We start from the raw sequence: 21,180 nt of genomic DNA, 5'->3' as shown, positions 1-21,180 counted from the left end.
TCAGCGAGCGGGGCGATCCCGGCTGAGGGCAAGGGCACGCTCCGGGGCTCGAGGCTGCGCCCACCACGCTCTCCCTGCACCCTCTCCCCGACCAGGCCGACTCTAGGCTGCGCCGCGGGAGTACCGCTCCAGCTGCAGCGCCCGCTGAGGTTCCAGTGGTCGCGGTTCCAGAGCCAGCGAACAGGAGCCTCTTGCTGTACTCTCGCGAGAACAGCTCCCGGGACTCTCCGCGAGTCGAGATTTTACCCAATATGGAACCCGCCCACGGGCGGGGGTTGACGACGGGAGAGGATGGGAGGAGCTCTTCTCGCGAGAAAAAGACTAACAGCTGGCGACCAGAGGCAGGAACTCTCAGGGACTGTTCTTAAGGGCGCGAAGGGATAAGTGGGCAACACATGCCGCGTGCGCCCCACCGTGGTCGGCGGGGCAAATGCCTGGCTCCGTGCTGGAGAGCGACAGTGACTAATTAGGGTGTCAGGAAAAGAACCAGAAGATCTTAGAACTGCGGGTAGTCCCCAGCAGCCGAGCATCTGCTCAGCGGAACCCCTAATTCCCAAGAAATACTTATATTTTTAAAAAGGGAGGTTCTGGCCAGAAAGCCGTTGTATTCCATCCGCTCAAGGATATATGGCTTATTCTTCGGAATTCTGATGAAAACTGTCCTCAAAGCAAATATTAGGCCAGCATTTAGGCTGAGGTTTTTCCACCTAAACTCTCGTAGTGATTCTCAAACTTTTATGTGCAGAAGAATCATTTGGATGCTTAAACATGCAGAGTCCCAGGATGCACAGGGAGTCTAAGAGGAGAGGGTTAGTGATGGAACCAAGAAGGCGCATCTTTACAACATGCCCCCAGGTCGTTCTGATTCAGGAAAGTTCCTGGTATCTCCCTTTGAGAAGGATTTCTGAAATCATTACTCTGAGGATTTGAAACTGAGCCGTGCTCTGAAGAGCTCCCAGTGAAGATGATTTTAAGCATTTGATTCATGCCTCTCAGATTAAGGAGTAACAAGGCAGAGAGTACGCTGTCTTAGGGCAGTGTCCCATAAGGCAAGTCAGTGACCCTTTCTTAACCCTGTACCTCGTCCCAGTTTCTGCGAAAAGATCTCCTGCTTTACATTCCCACCTAACAGGATAATTTAAAGCTGAACAAGATAATCAGTGTGAATGGGCAAGGTATGATAACCCTATACCTACCCCCCATGGTTACCAACCTATTCCTTTGTTAAAGTTTGTTACATTCTCTCTTAGAAATAACTAGATCCAAGCCAGGACACTCTCATGATGATTCTCTTGGGTGTTATGCTTCCCTGGGAGGACTCAGAGTTGGCCTATCTTGTCCCAGCATCTAGCACTGTGCCTAGAACATAATAGGTACCGCATAAATATTTGTTGAACAAATTATGAATAATGAGCATGAACTCATTTAGGAGGTGGTGCAAGATCCTTAGTTCTCCTCAAAGAAAACAAAAACAAAAGCCTTTCTCCGCTTTCTGTGTGGCTTAGCCTGGATTCTCTTGCCCATGAGGACATGCTGCTTGCAAATGTTCCAAGACAACCTGCAGGTTAGGGAGCTTTCCAAGAAAGAATGAGGGTTGAAGGAGGAAGTAGGAGCAAAACTGTCACTGAAAAAATGGCCAGTGGGAGTGGGGAATCAAGGAGATGAGTGGAAGTAGGAATCTAAGGGATTCATACTATTATCCAACAAATTGGGATGGTGAGGTGAGAGTGACTGAAAGGGTAAGGTTTAGGAAGCAAACCATTCACTTACTCATTCGACAAATATGTATTGAGTGCCCACTAGGTTCGGGGCACTTCTGATTAAAGGTGATCAAAACCCACGGTTGCTGCCTCCATGGAGTTTACAATTAAGAGCAGGACAATCATCCAATCGTTCAAATTTATTGAGCACTTACTGTATCTACCACGTTGCCTAGGCACGGATAATACAGAGGTCAATGAAAGAGAAAAATCCCCGCCCTTCTTGCGGCCATAATTTACAAAAAGGAAGAGGTCGAATGAATGCTATGTTAGACACAGGAATCGAGCCAAGTGTAAAATTGTAAAGGGGCCAAGCGGGAATCCAGGGCGTAGAGACAGTGACCAAGACCGAGTAAACTTCAGAGGGTTAAAGGGCAAGGAGCAGAGCAAGAGACCTGGGCGGGAGTGTCTTTCAGTGGGAGGAGCCACGCTCGCGGGGCAAGAGCTGGGTTGGAGACCTAGGTGACCCTCTAGCCTCGGGTTTCCTTGTGCGTCTTCTGCCCTGACAAGGTCGTCGGGTGACTTAAGGGAATCTCTGTGTGTGAAGTGCGGGGCACAAGGCCTGGCATCAAGGGGACCCCCAATCAGGAGCAGTCAAGCCCCAAAGCAAGGGGAGGCCTGGGTGGCACAGGGTTAAGGGGCTTCCCTGGCCGAGTGGCCCCGCTCGGGGCTCCGCACCGCAGCTGCCCATGCTATCTCCGTCCTCGCCCTCCACTCAGGTCCCCCGCCCGCCGGAACGGCCTCGGGTTCGGCCGCAACGGCTCGGGAACGGCCGGCGTCCGCGTCTACAGCGCCGCCAGCCGGGCCGGAGCAGCGTCGGACCTCAGCGTCCGCACTCGCGCCCCCGCCGGAGAACCAGGTGGAGCCGTGGCGGGGAGCCGCCCCGGGCCGGGGGCTCCAGGTTTGAGCCGGGCGCGGGCGTCCGGGTGCCGGGCACCAGCCCGGGTGACCCTCCGAGGTCCCGGGGGCGGGGCCGTGTCAGAGGCCGGCTGGGCTAGGCGCGGAGCGGGCGGTCAGCTCAGGGTCTGTGAAATGAATGGATGACGGTAGTCCCTGAGAGCTTATCTCTCAGAGGCATCTCCTCTACTTGTGAAAAGCCGCCGAACCGCGAGGACAAGAGGCGACGCGTGCTAGTTGCAATTTCAAACTCTGGTCCGAGTTGTCAGAAGCCCCAGAACGGATCTGCAGCCCGAGCCTCTCCCACCTCCGTCTCCTCCCGCGGCCCCACTGTCCGGGCGCCCCCTCTGCTTTCAGACCTCACCGCTCGGTTCATTCCGTTCCTTTGGACTGAGCCTCCACCCCCGCCTGCCTTGGCTCCTTTCTCTTTCTCTCAGCTCGCACTAATGTAACCGTGTCCCCCTGGGAAGCCTTCTCCCACATCCCTACCCTGACAATGAGTTTCTCTCCAACATACCGCACTGGAAAATGTCTCACCGAGTCGCATCGACGGTCGTTGTGTATGCATCTGATGGTCCCCCCCTTGACGGCTGTCCACCCAGTCTTCAAGGCTCTTCATCCCCAGCCGCCAGACAGGTGACTGAAGGATACTAAAAGCAATGCACTCCGATTGTGCCTTTGCTATATTCCAAACACATTCCCTATAAAAATGGAGGTAGGAACGGGCAAAAGGCTGTCGTTTCTGATGGGATTACAAATGCTTATTGGAAATTTTGGAAGTGAATTTTACCTTACCATGATTATAGAGAAATTAGGAAAGACGACGATATGAGGCGAAAGATATTCTTGCAACTAAAGTTCGGGATTTCACGTCTATAGGTTAATAGAAAATTGGGTTGCATTTAAATTTTTTATTCTTGGCCTTTAAAAATACTTCAACATATTATGTAAATGAATCAACAGATAGCTGGATAGACCGCGTAGTACAGTGGGTACAGGGACTAGGTCAAATGTGCCTGTTTTATTTTTTAAAATATTTATTTTTGAGAGAGAGAGAGAGAGAGAGAGAGAGAGCAAGCAGGGCAGGGGCAGAAAGATGGGGTTGAGCATCTAAAGCCCACTCTGTACTGAGAGCAGCTCGCCCTATGCAGGGCTCAAATTCATGAACTATGAGATCATAATCTGAGCCAAAGTTGGACACTCAACTGACTGAGCCACCCAGGTGCCCCAAAAGTGCCTGGTTTTTTTTCTTAACAATTTTTTTAATGTTTATTTATTTTTGAAGGAGAGAGCATGAGCAGGGAAGGGACAGGGAGAGGGAGGCACAGAACTTGAAGCAGCCAATGTCAGAGAAATTACTGTCTGTGTTCTTTTCAAGGATTTTTATGGTTCAGGTCTTGCACTTAGGTCTTTAATTCATTTTGAGGGTTTTTTTTTTAATGTTTATTTATTTATTTTGAGGGAGAGAGAGAGTGAGAGAACATGTGTGTGAGTGGGTAGGGGCAGAGAGAGAGAGAGAAAGAATCCCAAGCAGACTCTGCACTGTCAGCACAGAGCCCTACATGGGATTCATCTCACTAAATGTGAGAACATGACCTGAGCCGAAATAGAGTCAGACACTTAACCGACTTGAGCCACCCAGACACCCCTTGAGTTTATTTTTATGTATGGTGAAATAAAGTAATCAATTTCATTCTTTTGCATGCTGCTGTCCAGTTTTCCCAATACCATTTGTGGAAAAGATTCTCTTTTTCCCACTGTATATTTATTCCTCCTTTGTCGAAGACTAACTGATCATATAATTGTGGGTTTACTTCTGAGTTTTCTATTCTTGTCTGTTGACCTTTGTGTCTGTTTTTGTTCCAGTACCATACTGTTTTAATTACTATCACTTTGTAATATAACTTGAAGTCTGGAATGACTATACCTCTGGTTTTGTTTTTCTTATTCAAGATTGCTTTGGCTATGTGGCATCTTTTGTGGTTCCATACAAATTTTAAGATTGTTTGTTCTGATTCTGGGAAAAATGTTGTTTCAAATACTAAGTAGCTAAAAAAATCCAGGTTCAACCCAGCATTGTAGGCCCTCTAGGAATAGGCCTCAACCAATTTTTGAGGGGCTTGACACTGACTTTACTCCAGCTACTGAAATACTTGCTTTATAGTATCTGTGTAATTTTATCTTATTCTCTTCCTGAAATACCTGATTCTTCTCCCCGCCCCCAGAGCAAAGCTCAAACCGTTGGAATTATTAACCCCACTCTGTAGGAGGTCACATGGTGTTTGGGTGTGGCATTTTTTGGAACCAGAAAGACGGGTTCAGGTTCTGGCTCTCCTAGTTAAGCCTTGCATGACTCTGAGAATCTAACTAAACTCATCAGTAAGATGGGTACAATCAGTATCAGGAAAATAGGACCGCGCTTGAGAGGATGTGTGTGAAGAACCCGGCATATAGCAAAGCAGCAGTAAATGTAAATACCCATCTTTCCCACTTCTAAACTCTTACAGCACTATATTTGGGGATTTTTATTCTACTAAACTACAGAGTCTTTGTTCTTTTGTATCCCCAGAGGACCTAGCATCCAGCAAATGTTTGTGGAACACTAAATTGACCACAGATGAAATAGTAGGTGAATTCTTAAGTCCCAAAGGAAGGCCAAAAATACATATGGTAGAAATTTATAAAATTGTGAAAAGCAGACAGACCTATCCAAACTTAGTCTGGTAGATTGGGGCCACCTCTCGAAATACCAGTGATGTAGATTGAAGACCATAAAATGAAATCTTACTTTCTGTAAGTGAACTAGTGGGATACGATACCTCCCAAAGGTGTGACATAGGAAATAGATACGTTAGCTTGGAAAGAGAGTTAGAGAAATTCTTAGGGCATAAGGCTCCTCGTGCAAAGGTCACACACTGATGGTCCACAGGCCGATTCTGGCCTGCAGGGGTGTTTTGTTCCACAGGAGGTGTAAGGTAATTGACAGCATTTCCAAGTCAGAAGACCTCAGATAAAAATCTGAGATAAGGGTCGCCTGGGTGGCTCCTGCGGTTAAGCGTCCAACTTGCGCTCAGGTCAAGATCTCGCCTTTCGATCTCGCCAACTTGAAACTCTGTTCTGACAGCTCAGAGCCTGGAACCTGCTTTGAATTTTTGTCTGCCTCTCTCTCTGCCCCTCCCCTGCTCAGTCTCCTTCAAAAATAAATAAACATTAAAAAAAAATTAAGAAAGGAAGGAAAGAAGGCAGGAAGATCTGACTTGGCCAGGCTGGGCCCCACGTGACCCATGCCAGCAGTTGCTGGAATTGAGTAGGCTTTCTGCCTCTGCCAGCTCCGGTATCCCTCCACCCCACCCCCACCCCCAGGGCCGCGCTGCGTGTCTAATGCCTGCTTCCTGCCAACCCTGTGTTAGGGCCACTTTCAGGAACAAAATGCTGTATTCAAGACTCTGGACCCAACCCAGGATGGCTGTTTTTATCATCTCAGTATACTTAGCAGGTTATTGGGCTCTCTCCGTTGCCAGACACAGATACATTCTAGTAACAGAGGCTTGTACGATTACATAGGAAGGGGCACCTGGGTGGCTCAGTTGGTGAAGTGTCTAACTTCAGCTCAGGTGGCCATCTCACAGTTTGTGGCTTTGAGCCCTGCATTGGGCTCTCTGCTGTCAGCAAAGAGCCGGCTTCAGACCCTCTTTCCCCACCCCCTCACACACACACACTCTCTCTCTCTCTCTCTCTCTCTCTCAAAAATAAACAGTAAAAAAAATATACTACATGAGAAAAGTAAGAAAGATTGAATGAAAATTCCTATGGGTGGGAGGAAGAAAGGGAAATATATTGCTTGTTTTAATGTATGGTTCTGTTTTTATCTGTAAAAGATACAAATCACTAATTCTTTCAAGTGATACATTGTAAAATACTCCTTCCATCCTCTCCTATATTCCCTGACCACATCCCCACTTAACTGAATCATGATCTTTAGTTCACAGGAGTGGCCTTTCAACACACAACCGCTACCCAGTGCTTTGAAAGGAAAAATACAGTATTGGATTATGTCAGTTCACCTTTCAGAAATCTCCATTTTATCACCTATAAAATGGGGATAATAGCAATATTAGGATTGCTGTGGAAATTACATGAAATAACTCATGAAAAAAATGAGGGCAATGCTTGGTATATAGTAAGTGCTCTATAAACATGGGTGGTGGTGATGATAATGATGATGATGATGAAGATGATAAATGACCATTCGGAAGGAAAACAAAGTTGCTGACACATTAAACTCATTTTCAGCTTCACCTATAAAAGAAATACTTGGGTAATCTACATATTTGGAGTATTTACCTATGGATCTTATAGCTGTGTGATACATAGGTATACATACTTGCCCCCAATCATATTGCTAGTTAGAAAAGAGCGGGGGCCGGAATCCCAGTCTCCTGATGTCCCATGCAATGTTTTTTTCTGCTCCACGTGGTGCCACTAACTGGGTACTTGACAGTCATTCAAGAAATATTGAAGGCTTGCTATGTATCAGGCACTATTCTGGCACCTGTGGATATAACCATGAACAAAGTCCTGCCTCTTGGGCTTAGACAATGAACATTGAATCAGGTCCTGACAAGTGCTATGAAGAAAAGGAAAGGATAAAGTGTTGACCACTTAATCTTTAGTATTTTCAGTGAAAATTGGAGGCGATACTGACTTTTACCTTGTAATCATTTCCCTGCAACATAGCAACATAATTCAATGTAAAGAAAACAAAACCCAAGACATTTGGGTTCTAGCCCTGACTCTAATTATTAAATAACCAAGGCTGTTTAGACTTCTGGGTTTCTCCATTTGGAAAATGAGAGTAATATATGCCTTGAATTTTCCTATAGAGTGGTTTTGGGTATAAAACTGTACAAAAGAAAGTTTTATAAAACAACATTGTCGATGTAAAATATCATTATATGGAAATTTTATTTCCATAAAAATGTACCAAGAATCTAGATTAAAAAAAATTTTTTTTTAATCTCTTTCTATTCAACCAGAAATGATGCAACCAGAGAAGGGCGTCCAGAGTCTTGGATCTAAATATAGGCAAAATTCTTTCACTTATGATGTAAAGCGAGACGTGTACAATGAGGAGACTTTTCAACAAGAACACAAAAGGAAGAGCATTTCCTCTGGGAACTTGGATATTGACATCACCACCTTCAAACACCACATCCAGTGCCGGTGGGTGTGAGGTCACTCAGCTGCCTCCGAGCTGCCAGCACCAAAACTCTACTCCTCTGGTGATGACTTCTGTCTTCCTCCTCTGAATTCCTGTCATCAGGCCTTTTAGTTTATCGTGTAATTTTTCTTTGCTCATTTATTTGTTTGTGGTTTGTCTTATAGCACCCTCTTGATGATAAATTTCTTGAGCACAAAGATCTTGGGCGTCCCCCACAGCATCTAGGGATAATATTTAATAAATACTTTGTTTGATTAACCACTATTACCAGTTTCCTAACAAGAAGGAACTAGGATGAACTAATTTTTTTTAATGTTTAATGTTGATTTATTTTTGAAGGAGAGAGAGACAGAGCACAAGTGGAGAGGGGCAGAGACAGACACACATACACAGAATCCGAAGCAGGCTCCAGGCTCTGAGCTGTCAGCACAGAGCCCAATGCGGGGCTTGAACCCACAAACCGCATCATGACCTGAGCCAAAGTCGGACAGTTAACCGACTGAGCCACCCAGGCGCCCCTAGGATGGACTTGGAATGAGATCCGTCTAACTTCATGTCCGCTGGTGCCCACCTAGTCCTTGTAGTCATACAGCATAGGACTCACCGTCTCTGATACCCACTGCAACTGTGTAGGTCCTAAGTTCAGGGACTCTTAACCTTTTTTGCACTGTGAACCTTTCAGCAGTCTGGTAAAGTTTATGAACATCTTTTCAGAATAATTTTTTTTTTTACTTTTAAAAATTGTGGTAAAACATATGTAACGTAAAATTGGCCATTTTAAACAGTTTGAAATGTACAAATCAGCAGCATTAATGACATTTCACAATGTTGTGCAACCATCACCACTGTTTACAAAACTTTTTCATGATCCCAAACAGAAACTTTGTACCCATTGAGTAATAATTCCCCATTTCCCCCTCACCCCAGCCCTTGGTAACCTCTCCTCTATGTTCTCTCTATTGCCTCTTCTCAATATTTCCTCTTTTTTTTTTAAGTTTATTTATTTATTTTGAAAAAGTGAGAGAGAGAACACCAGCAGGGGAGGGGCAGAGAGGGAGGGACGGAGGGAGAGAGAGGTACTCCTGACCAGGCTCCGCCCTGTCAGTGCATAGCCTGACTGGGGATCGAACTCACAAACCATGAGATCATGACTGAGCCTAAATCAAGAGTCAGATGCTTAATTGACTGAGCCACCCAGGCACCCCTAGATACTTTATTTAAATGTAATCACCCAATTTTTGTCTTTCGTGTCTTTTTTGTTTCACTTAGCATAATGTTTTCAAAGTTCCTTTATGTTGTAGCCTGGATCAACACTTCATTCCATTTTAATGGCAGATAATATCCCATTGTATGTAAATGTCACATTTTGTTGATCCATTCATCTGTTGGTGGACCCTTGGGTTGTTTCCACTTGGGAGCTATTGTGAATAATTCTGCCCCGAATATTGTCATAGGAGTATCTGTTTGAGAACTCATTCCCAGTTCTTTAAGGTGTATAACTGAGAGTAGAATTGTTGGATCATATGGTGACTGTATGTTTAATTTTTTGAGACACTACCAAACTTTTTCATAGTAGGACACCATTATACATTCACCCTAGCAACGTACAAGTGTTCCCAATTACTCTGTACCTTCTTCAACTTGTGGTTTTGTCCATTTTAAAAAAATACAGCCATCCTACTAGGTGTGAAGTGGTATCTCATTGTAGGGTTGTGTTTTGTTTTTTGCATTTCCCTAATAACTAAATTTGTTGACCATCTACTCATGTGCTTAGTGGTCATTCATTTGTAGATCTTCTTTGAAGAAATGTCTATTTACTTCCTCTGCCCTTTTTAAAATTAGGTTGCCTTTTTATTGTTGAATTGTAGTAATTCTCTATATATCTTGGATTTAAATCCTTATCAGATATATAATTTGCAAATATTTTCTCCCATTTCATGGATTGTCTTTTCTGTGGGTTGATAGCATCCTTTGGTCCACAACAGGTTTTAATTTTAATGAAATTTGGTTTCTCTGTCTTTTGTTTTGTTGCCTGTGATTTTAATGTCATATTTAAGTAACTGTCATGAAATCCAAGATTATGAAGACTTTCCTCTATGTTTTCTTCTACCATAGACCTCAGGTTAAGGACCCTTTGTGACCTATATCATGATATTAACCCTAATTGCACTGACAGTGCAGAGCCTGCTTGGGATTTTTCTCTCCCTCTCTCTTTGCCCCTCCCTGGTTCATTCTCTGTCTCTTACACACACAACATAAATAGATAAACATTTAAAAAAAACTTTTTTTAAGTTTCGACCAAAGACATCTCAGCCTTACTCCCCGCCACCTGCCCTATCTTTAAACACTTAAATCTGATCAATTCTGCCTCCCATGGGCTTTTATCGAAGTTCTTACTCCCTACTTCTAAAATGTACAGTTATATCCACTTCTGGGTTTTAACGTGAAAGGTAGCACAGCTCTGTGGTTAAGTGCAAGACTCAGAGGCCAGATTGCCTGGTTTTGAATCCCAATTCTGCTCCTTCCCAGCTGTGTGACTTCAGGTAAGCTATCCAACCCTACTCTGCCTCAGTTTCCTCATCTATAAAAATGAGGATGATACTAGCATCTACTTGATAAGGGGCTTGTGGAGGATTTAAAGAGTATTTGTAAAGCACCTAGCAAATAGAAAACACTAGATAGGTGGGGGTTTTAGTTTAAAAAAATCTTTGAACTCTACCTCTTTGCTCATTTTCTCCCTTTTTGTCAACAACTACAAATTTTCCCTTTCTTGTCAAAATGTCCCCTGTGCTTTCACAATGATTCTTACATTCTTCACTTTTATGATGCCTTAAGTCAAATCCAGATTCATGTCGAAATGCTTATACTGTTTCCCCCACTGGCTTCAATTCCTATTCCTCTAGCTCCTTCTTTGATTTTCCTTCAGTTTTAGAGCCTTGTCATTCCAGGTCCACTGTATTTTTTTCCATGCTAATGAGCTTTGATGACTCTGCCTAGGGTGGCTTGTCTTCTGCCAAGTGACATATGGAGAGAAGGAGAGACTGGACCAGATGAAGAAACAAATTGTCCCAGTGACATGCTCTGCTCTCCCCTTTGGGGGCTATAATTGGAGAAAGCACACTGTGTGCACCTGCCTAACATCCAGAGACTCATAAAAATAGCAATGTGATGTTCCTTCCAAACCAATGGTCTTGTTCCTGGCTCCCGAACAGAATTTAATAGCTGTCAGTAGGAACTACGATGGTAATAGACTATATAGCACACTGAAGTAGAAATCACTAGACCCGGTAGTTTGTAGCCCCAGCTCTGCCCACACAACTGTGACCTTGGAAAAGTCACTTACACTTATTTGGTCTTAATTACCTTAGGGATAGTAAGGCTCATCGTTGTGAGAATCAAACATGTGAAATTCTTTCTGAGCACACATTTCAGCCTTGCATACACTAAAGTTCTATTTGTTGCTGTAGTCAAATCTCAGTTATCCAACACAGCTCATACATGAAAAACCATCATACATTTTGCTTTCAGCCCATACTAAAATGGAAACAGCAAAAAAGCAATTTAAAACCAAATTCATTTTACTGGCTGATTGATTCGCCAGGTGACTGATTTACAATGAGTCTGCTGTTTTAGATGATCTAAAGATTAGGGGTGCCTGGGTGGCTCAGTTGGTTAACCATCTGACTCTTAATCTCAGCTCATGTCTCAGGGTCATGAGTTCAAGCCCTATGTTGGGCTCTGAGCTGAGCATGAAGCCTACTTAAAAAAAAAAAAAAGTATTTCAAGGAAGATAGATTAATACATTTATTTTAAAAATAAATAAAGGGCTCCTGGGTGGCTCAGTCTGTTAAGCGTCAGACTCTTGATTTCAGCTCAGGTCATGAGCTCATGGTTCCTGACACTGATGGTGCAGAGCCTCCTTGGGATTCTCTCTCTCCTCTCTCTCTCTGTCCCTCCCCCTACTCTCTCCTTCTCTCTCAAAATAAATAAATAAATAAATAATTTTAAATAAATAAAATAAAAGTTAAAGTAGGTTTTCTCAATCTCAGCATCATTAACATTTTGGACCAGAACACTGTTTCCTGTGGGGGGCTGTCCTATGTGCGGTAGGATGTTTAGCAACATTCCTGGCCTCTACCCACTACCTACCAATAGCAACCCTTCCTTGAGTTGTTGACAATCAAAAATGTCTCCAGACATTGCCAAATGTCCCCTGGATAACAAAATTGCTTTGGATTGATGTCCCCTAGGTTAAAGGATAATAAAGCTTTATTTTATTGCCTTTTCTTTACATGGCTAATGGCTAAAGCACAGGATTCCAATAGCTATATTTTCTTCTTTTTGAATGTTTTCTTATTTTTGAGAGAGAAAGGTGGGGGGAGGGGCAGAGAGAAAGGGAGACAGAGTATCTGAAACAGGCTCTGTACGGACAGCAGATAGCCCAATGCAGGGCTCGAATTCATGAACTATCAGATCATGACCTGAGCTGAAGTGGGACGCTTAACCGACTGAGCCACCCAGGCGCCACTCCATTGCCTATATTTTCTATAAATTTTACATACTACAGATCAAAGCCACATAGAATGAATGTTCAGTAAAAAATATATTAGTACATGGGAATGACACAGATGAGTTCATTGTCCCTGGCTCCCATCAATATCACATCTCAAAATGCTGTGCTTATCAAGAGAAAGCAGTAACACCCCATTTTCTCTACTGGAAAATTGCTAGGTTTAATTCTTTCCAAACATCCTGTTTTGTATGCTAGTCTATAAGGCTGAGTTCTTGTCATATGTATGACATTTGGTTCCCAACCAGAGCCAATTTTGTCCCCGAGGGAACATCTGGCAATGTTTGGAGACATTGTTTTACTTGTCACGGGTGGGGGAAGGCATACTATTGGCATCTGGTGGGTAGAGGTCCAAAGAGGCTGCTAAGCATCTCACAGGGCACGGGGCGGTCCCACAGCAAAGAATCATCTAGTCGGGCTTGTCAGAACCTCAACAGTGCTGACAGGACACTCTGCTGTATGGGAGGAAGAGCGACACATTACGCCTTTCCTTGGCTATGCGGGCTTCTTCTTCCGAAAACCGAATTAAGTCTGCTCTCCTTTCTCGCAGCTGCTCATGGCACAAGTTCCTAAGATGCATACTAACAGTCTGTCCCTTCCTGGAGTGGATGTGTCGGTACCGATTCAAAGATTGGCTTCTTGGAGACCTACTTGCCGGTTTAAGTGTTGGCCTTGTGCACGTTCCCCAAGGTAAGGAAGATGCAAAGCCTTTCCACCCACAACCTCTCAGGCCTTGTCTGCTTACCCAGATGAAGCAATGTACTTGTGCTAGGTGACGAGGAAAAAAATTACGGGAGTTCCATTCACATTGTTACCATTTGTTCCCTTACCAGCCAGATTTCTAACCCTTCTAGTGTGGTTCCAAAAGACTCAGTTAGTTTAGAGCCATGAATACTTTGCAGAGTATTTGCAATGCCCATTCAATGGTTGTTTGGTTTTTTTGTTTTTTGGGGTTTTTTGCTTTTTGTTTTCTGGATTAGTCATTTCATGCTCACACAGCTACAATAGACCTCAGGAGGCACTGGTTTTTCTTAGGAAGGTGGAGGACAGGAAACAGCATGCTAGCATCTCTTCAGTAAGTTACACACACGGCAATCCAGGGGCCACTCTTTGGTCTTCCAAGGGGCGGTTCAGATACAAGACAACAAGATCACACGGACAGAGGTAAGGGAGCTATCCAGGTTTTAGAAACCTCATTTCCCAAATAGAACCAACATCTCTTGTCATTCTCTTATCTGTTGCTTCCAAAGTCCCACAAACGGCATGCCCCATTACAAGAGTTATTGTGCTCACAGAAGCTCAAAGCTAGGGATTCCCACTGGATATTTATCATTCTGGACCAGTCTTCTTGGTCCAGATACAGTAGACTAATTGGGCTCATTTTTATCATAACCAACATTGGCTGGGAACACAGCTGACATTTCCCCACTACCAGGTTTCCGCTGGAAAGTGAACCCAACATCAAATTTATCCACAGAGAAAGTGGGATAAATTTTATTTTATTCTTTACTGAGAGTACTGCACAATTCCCTACATAGTATTGTTTAAGTACGATTTCTTTCTTCTTTTGGAGCAAGCCAGGTGGGATTGAGACCTGTGATTGTACAGGTTATGCAAAGCACAAAGAAGCCAAGCAAAGGGGCAAGTGGTAGGCACCTGACATCCAACTCTGGCACAAGGCTGTTCATTGAAGAAAAGGGATTCCTTTTAATTTTTAAAAAGATTTTTTTAACATTTATTTATTTTTGAGAGACAGAGCACGAGCAGGGGAGGGGCAGAGAGAGAGAGGGAGACACAGAATCTGAAGCAGGCTTCAGGCTCTGAGCTGTCAGCACAGAGCCCGATGCAGGGTTTGAACCCACAAACTGCGAGATCATGACCTGAGCTGAAGCTTGATGCTTAACTGACTGAGTCACCCAGGTACCCCAAAAGGGATCCCTTTTTATATAATTAATTACCCTGCAGTAAAATGGACTTTTTTTCCTTTTGGGATTCAGTTCTATAAATTCGAACACATGTATGGACACAGAACACATGGTGGTCTGTAACCAGCACCACAGTGAAGATACAGAACAGTTCCATCAGCCCCCAAATGCTTTTATGCCACCCCCTTTAGTCACATCCTCCCCTGACAACCACTAATCTGTTCTCTACCCCCATAGTTTTGCCTTTTTGAGAATATCATGTAAATGGACTCATGCAGTATGTAACTCTCAAACGCTGGCTTCTTGAATTCAGCGTAATGTCTTTGAAATTAATGAGAAATGTAATATGCATCAGAAGTTTGTTCCTTTTCGTTGCTGAGTAATAGTCCATAGGGTGGCTGTACCACAGCTTGTTTATTTATTCACTTGTTGATAGACATTTTGTTCCCAGTTTTTGGTTGTCAAAAGTAAAGTTGCCATGGACATTCAGGTACAGGTGGTTTTTAAAAAATGTTTACTTATTTAGTTTGGGGTGGGGAGCAGAGAGAAAGAGGGAGAGAAGGAATCAGAGAATCCCAAGCATTCTCCATGCTGTCAGCACTTGACCAGGGGCTCAATCTCACAAACCATGAGATCATGACCTGAGCTGAAATCAAGAAATAGGTGCTTAACCAACTGAGCCCCCCAAACACCTCCAGTAAAGGTTTTTATGTAAACACAGTTCTCATCTCTCTAAGGTAATATTGTTGGTTATATGGTAGGTGTGTGTCTAACTTTATAAGAAACTGCTTAACTATGTACCAGAGTGGCTGAACCTGCCATTTTACATTCCTACGAGCAAAGTATGAGAATTCTAGTTCCTCCACACCCTTCACTTTATATTGTCTGTATTTTTTAATTAAACTTCCTATTTTGAGGTAATTATAGGTTCACATGCATTTGTAAGAAACTATGGAGAGATTCCTTGTATCCTTTCCCCTCTTTCCTGAATGGTAACATCTTACTAAACAATATTAATTTTGATACAGCTAAGATACATAACAGAACATTTCCACCACCACAAGGATCCCTCACGTTGCCCTTTATTTTTAAGCTTGTTGTTTTTTGTTTTGTTTTTGTTTTTGTTTAGAGAGAGATAAAGAGAGTGCAAGCGGGGGAGTGGGGCAAAGGGAAAGAGAGAGAGAGAGAGAGAGAGAGAGAGAGAGAGAGAGAGAGACTCTTAAGCAGGCTCTGAGCTCAGAGCAGAGCCCAATGCAGAGCTCGATCCTACAACCCTAGAATCATGACCCAAGCCAAAATCACTTGTCAGATGCTCAATGAACTAAGCCACCCAGGCGCCCCTCATGTTGCCCTTTTATAGTTACCCCCACTTACCCCTTGCCCCATCCCCTCCCTAACCCTGGAAACCACAAATCTGTTTGTTCATTTCTAGAATGTCGTCATTTCGAGAAAGTTATATAAATAGAGTCATATAGTATGTAATTCTTTGAGATTACTTTTTTTTTTTCACTCATCTTAACTCTTTGGAGATTCATCTAGCTTTTTGTATGTATCAATAGTTTATTCCTGTTTTTTTATTGCTGAGTAGTATTCCATAGTATGGATGCACCACTGTTTATTTTAGCATTTTTTAATGTTTGTTTATTTTTGGACAGATATAGAGAGACAGGGAGACAGAGTTTAGCAGGGGAGGGGCAGAGAGAGAGGGAGTCACAGAATCCGAGGCAGGCTCCAGGCTCTGAGCTGTCAGATACAGAGCCTGATGTGGAGCTTGAACCCACAAACCATGGGATCTTGGCCTGAGCCAAAGTTGGATGCTTAACTGATGAGCCGCCCAGGCACCTTGCACCACAACTTATTGAACATTCACCCTTTAAGTACATCTGGATCGAGTTTTGGCTATTACAAATATATCTACTATGAAACATTTCTGTGTAGGTTAATGAACATAGTCTTCTTTTCTCTGGGATAATTGTCCAGGAGCACAATTATGGGATTGTACAGTAGTTGCATGTTTAGAGGTTTGAGAAATTGCCAAGCTCGCTTTTAGAATGGTTGTATCATTTTATATTCCTACCAGCAATCTCTGGGTGATACGGTTGCTCTGCTTCCCCATGAGCATGTGTCACTACTTTTTATTTTAGCTGTTCTACGAGGGATGTGGTGAGGTCTCGTTGTGGTTTCAGTTTGCAGTCCCTAATGGCCAACGATGTTTCACAGATTTTCATATGCTAATTCCTCACCTAAATATTTTAATGAAATGGCTCTTCTTGCATTTTGCTCATGTTCTAATTGGACAGTTTGCATTTTCACTGTTGAGTTTCAAGAGTTATTTATAGTGCAGATACTAGTCCTTTGTCTTTTGTGTTTTGCAGATATTGTCTCCCAATCTGTAGCCTGTCTTTTCATCCTTTTCATAGTGTACAGAGCAAAATTCTCAATTTTGATGAAGGCTAGTTTTTAGTATCTTTTCTTGTAGCCATTCAAAGAGGTATGGAACAGAAAAAGGAAATTAGTGAGAAAACTGATAAGAGTCAAATAAAGTCTTTAGATAATTTGTAAAGTTAATTCCCTGATTCTGATACTTATACTAAGACTATAAAAATGATAACATTAGAAGATGCTAGGTAAGGGATATATAGAAACTCCCTATTATTTTTTAACTTTTCTGTAAGTCTAAAACTAGTTCAAAATTTACAAAAATTTAAAGTGTTGGAAAGTTTGGAAACTTGGTTTCCCTTTATTTCTTGCAGCCTAAGCTTAACTGAGACTATACCACTTAGCACTCTCAAGTGCTTGCCAAGTAATTCTCTTACTTCCGTGTATTGGTAAATTATTTGAAATCCTACATTTCAAAAGACTTTCTCTTAATGCTATATGTTGCTTATCAGGAGTAAATAGGAGCTATTCAACATTATACTGGAATTCATAGGCAGTGTATTAAAGCAAGAAAAAGAAATAGAAGGTGTAAGGATTGTAAAGGAAGAAATAAAACTGTATTATTCATAGATGGTAATTTTTAATGAAGAAAATAATCTACAAATTAATAGAATTAATAAGATTTTGTCAAGGTTGCTGGATACAAGATCAGTGTATAAAAATCAATTATATTCCTATATACCTGCAGGAAAAAGAAAGTGAAATTTTTAAAGGGATACCATTTACCAAAGCATAATCAATATGAAGTAAATAGTAATGAAACTAAGAAAAGATGTGTAAGACCTATTTAGAGAAATTATCAACTTTACTAAGTAATATTAATTAAGTTAATGGAAATTAATTGAAATATAGCATGTTCATGGGTTAGAAGTCTTAATATTTAGGGACGCCTGGGTGGCTCAGTTGGGTAAGTGTCAGACTTTGGCTCAGGTCATGATCTTGCATTTTGTGAGTTTGAGCCTCGCATCGGGCTCTGTGCTGACAGCTCAGAGCCTAGAGCCTGCGTCTGGATTCTGTGTCTCCCTCTCTCTCTGCTCCTCGCCTGTTCAAGCTCTGTCTTTCTCACTCAAAATTAAATAAACATTTTTTAAAAGTTTTAAAAAATGAATAAAAGTAGACAGAATAAATAAACACTCATATATGTATGTATTGGAATATGCAGCCGAAATATGAGCCACCTCAAGCAACTCACCACAACATGGAAGGCTCCCATCTAGTAATAAAAGCAAAAGAAGCAGAAAAAAAACATTGTATCCCATGTAACTCCATTTTCAAACTGAAAATTCAAATGGAATTAACTATATTGTTTAGAAATTGTGTACACCAGTGGTAAAACTATAAAGAAAAGCAAAGAAAGTATTATCACAAAAGTCAAAATAATGAATACTTTTGTGGGGATAAATGGGGTTGTAATCAAATATTGGGGTGGTGGTAACAAAGGTTTTTGTTTTGTAAGTACTTATTCAGTTCATCTATTTTAATGCACTTTCTATATGCATATTATATTTCACAATAAAAACAGGCATTAAATCACATCAACAGTATTACTAAACTAATTACTACAGATAATAAGTCTGTGGTATTGCAGAGATAGACAATCAGACCAATGCAACAGAAAAGAGACACACATATATATTAGCTTCTTTCAGATGTGTCACTCTAGAAAAAAACTTTTTGAGAAAGAGAGAGAATCTCAAGCAGGCTCAACAACATCAGTGCAGAGATTGATGGAGGGGATAGAACTCACGTACCCTGAGATCATGACCTGAGCCGAAACCAAGAGTCAGGCACCTAACTGACTGAGCCACCCAGGTGCCCTAGAAATAGACTTTTTAATGAACAATATGAAACAACCTGATACTTATATAAAAAAAACAATTTTTAGACCTCTAGCTCATGCCATATACAAAAACCTCTCCTGGTACATTAAAGACCTAAATGTGAAAGGTAAAATAATAAAGATTTTTTAGAATTATCTAGGATATCTCCATGATCTTGAAGTAGAAAATAATTTATCAAACAGAATATAAACTCGCCTAAAAGGCAAAGACTAATAAATTGAATTAAGTAAAAGTCTTGTTCATTCAAAGATGTACAGATTGAAAATCAAACCACAGAATGGGAGCGATATTTGTAACACATATGGCCAACAAGAAATTCAAATCTGTAATATATATACTCCTACAAATCTATAAGGAAACAACTCAATGAGATTGATCAATATTACTAACAATCCATGAAGTGAAAAGTGAAATTTAAATGAGTTACACACTAACTCATACACATGAAAACTGAAAATCTGACAGTATCGTGCTAACACAGATGCAGTTGATAGGAACTGTCACACAGTGCTGGTGGGAATTTAAATTATAAAGCCATTTGGAAAATAGTTTGGCATTTTTAATGTTTATTTATTTTGGGAGAAAGTGAGAGAGAGAGAGCAAGTGGGGCAAAAGCAGAGAGAGAAGGAGACAATCCCAAGCAGGTTCTGTGCTGTCAGCACAGAGCCTGACATAGGACTTGATCTCACAAACTGAGATTGTGACCTGAGCCAAAATCAAGAGTTGGAAGCTTAACCAATGGAGCCACCCAGATATCCCTGGATTTTTACTGTCATAATTAAGAGACATGTACAAGAATATTCATGACAATGTTGTTCACAGTAGCCCCAAACTGTAAATAAAGGCATGAGACTGTAGAAGCCTGGAGACAAGGAAGATAGGGAAATAGCTGCCTTGGATCTTGACGGCTTTTCAGTCCAGGTTCCAGTCTCTAATGAGGCCTAACTGCTCTTTGTACTCTTTTTAGTAAATTTCCAGTTTTGCTTAAGCTGATTTGAGCAATTTTTCCTCTGTGTGTGTGTTATTGGGTGTGTGTGTGTGTGTGTGTGTGTGTGTGTGTGTGTGTGTGTGTTTGCAGCCATTGGAGCCTTGCTTAGGACAAAAATGTGATGTAAAAGACATGTCAACCAATGTGAGAACCTCATTCATGTTCTGATAGAAACACAAGAATGTAAGAGAAATCACCATATATAATACTAAATGATTTTTAAAAAGTGGTTTATTTATTTATTTTGAGAGAGACCGAGAGGCAGAGAGGGAGAGAGAAAATCCCAGACATGCTTTGTGCTGTCAGTGCAGAGCCCGATGTTTCGCTCCAACTCATGAACTGTGAGATCATGACCTGAGTAGAGATCAAGAGTCAGACGCTTAACCGGCTGAGCCGCCCAGATGCCCCAGCAAATACTTTTTTTTAAAGATTACCCCAAAACTCACCATATCTTTGGCTTATGGTTTCTTATGTGGTTGTCATCAAGCTGTCAGTCATCTCAAGGCTCTGCTCAGGCCAGAGGATTAGCCTCCAGGTCCCTCGCAGGTTTCTCACATTGCAGGCCTCTTCATCAGCACTTGAGTATCCTCACATCATGGTGGCTGGCAGGACCGACTACACGCGAAACCCCTCATTCAAAAATGATTCAGAATTTCAAAATGGTCATAAACGAGCATTAAGCCAAGTATGGAGCCTTCTGAGCCGTATGTAATTGCACTGGTCACACACCTTTGAAGCCAACTCTGGTAACTAGTGACCTGGATGAAAGAGACAGTCAGAGAGCAACCAAGACAGAAGCCACAGTCTTCTTGCAACCTACTCTCAACAGTGACACCCTACCATTTTTGTTGTAGTATGTTTATTAGATGCAAGTTACTGGGTCCATCTCACACTTAGGGGGTGGGGATCACACGAAGGCATCAATACCAATTAACCATTGCAAATCATCTTAGAGACCACCTACTGCAACAAGTATTTATGAGAAAATCAGGGAAATTTGAACATTGACTGGAAGTTTGAACACTGACTATTATTAATTGCTTAGGTATAATGATGGTATTGTAGTTAATTTAAAAGAGGGTCTGCCTTGAGGGCACCTGGCTGGCTCAGTTAGTAAGAGCATGAGACTCTTTTTTTTTTTTAAATAGTTTATTGTCAAATTGGTTTTCATACGACACCCAGTGCTCTTCCCCATAAGTGCCCTCCTCCATCACCACCACCTCTTTTCCCCCTCCCCCTTCCCCTTCAACCCTCAGTTCATTTTCAGTATTCAATAGTCTCTTAAGTTTTGCCTCCCTCTCTCTCTCCCCAACTCTCTTACCCTCTTCCCCTCCCCTTGGTTCTCCATTAGGTTTCTCCTGTTTTCCTGTTAGACCTATGAGTGCAAACATATGGTATCTGTCCTTCTCTGCCTGACTTATTTCACTTAGCATGACACCCTCAAGGTCCATCCACTTTCCTACAAATGGCCATATTTCATTCTTTCTCATTGCCATGTAGTACTCCATTGTGTATATATACACCACATCTTCTTGATCC

At 42.1% G+C, this 21,180-nt stretch overlaps 1 protein-coding gene across 4 annotated transcripts in view; it reads left to right on the top strand.

Moving 5' to 3' along the window:
* The first annotated feature begins 2,518 nt into the window (after nt 1-2,518).
* The window catches only part of SLC26A8 (solute carrier family 26 member 8), a 79,951-nt gene continuing 61,289 nt past the window's right edge, over nt 2,519-21,180 (top strand). For 3 of the 4 annotated variants that reach the window (XM_029943353.1, XM_029943351.1, XM_029943349.1), the window contains exons 1-3: nt 2,519-2,661; nt 7,694-7,880; nt 12,999-13,138. In XM_029943353.1, the coding sequence (XP_029799213.1) occupies nt 7,696-7,880; nt 12,999-13,138 (325 nt within the window). In that variant the 5' untranslated portion in view covers nt 2,519-2,661; nt 7,694-7,695. Of the gene's footprint in view, nt 2,662-3,094; nt 3,294-7,693; nt 7,881-12,998; nt 13,139-21,180 lie in introns of all 4 variants that reach the window. The other variant, XM_029943350.1, reaches the window with a different exon arrangement.

The sequence above is a fragment of the Suricata suricatta genome, chromosome 7 (genome assembly GCF_006229205.1).
Source record: "Suricata suricatta isolate VVHF042 chromosome 7, meerkat_22Aug2017_6uvM2_HiC, whole genome shotgun sequence".
Taxonomy (NCBI): Eukaryota; Metazoa; Chordata; class Mammalia; order Carnivora; family Herpestidae; genus Suricata; species Suricata suricatta.
The sequence above is the reverse complement of the archived record's forward strand: the minus strand, read 5'-3'. Positions and strand labels throughout refer to the sequence as shown.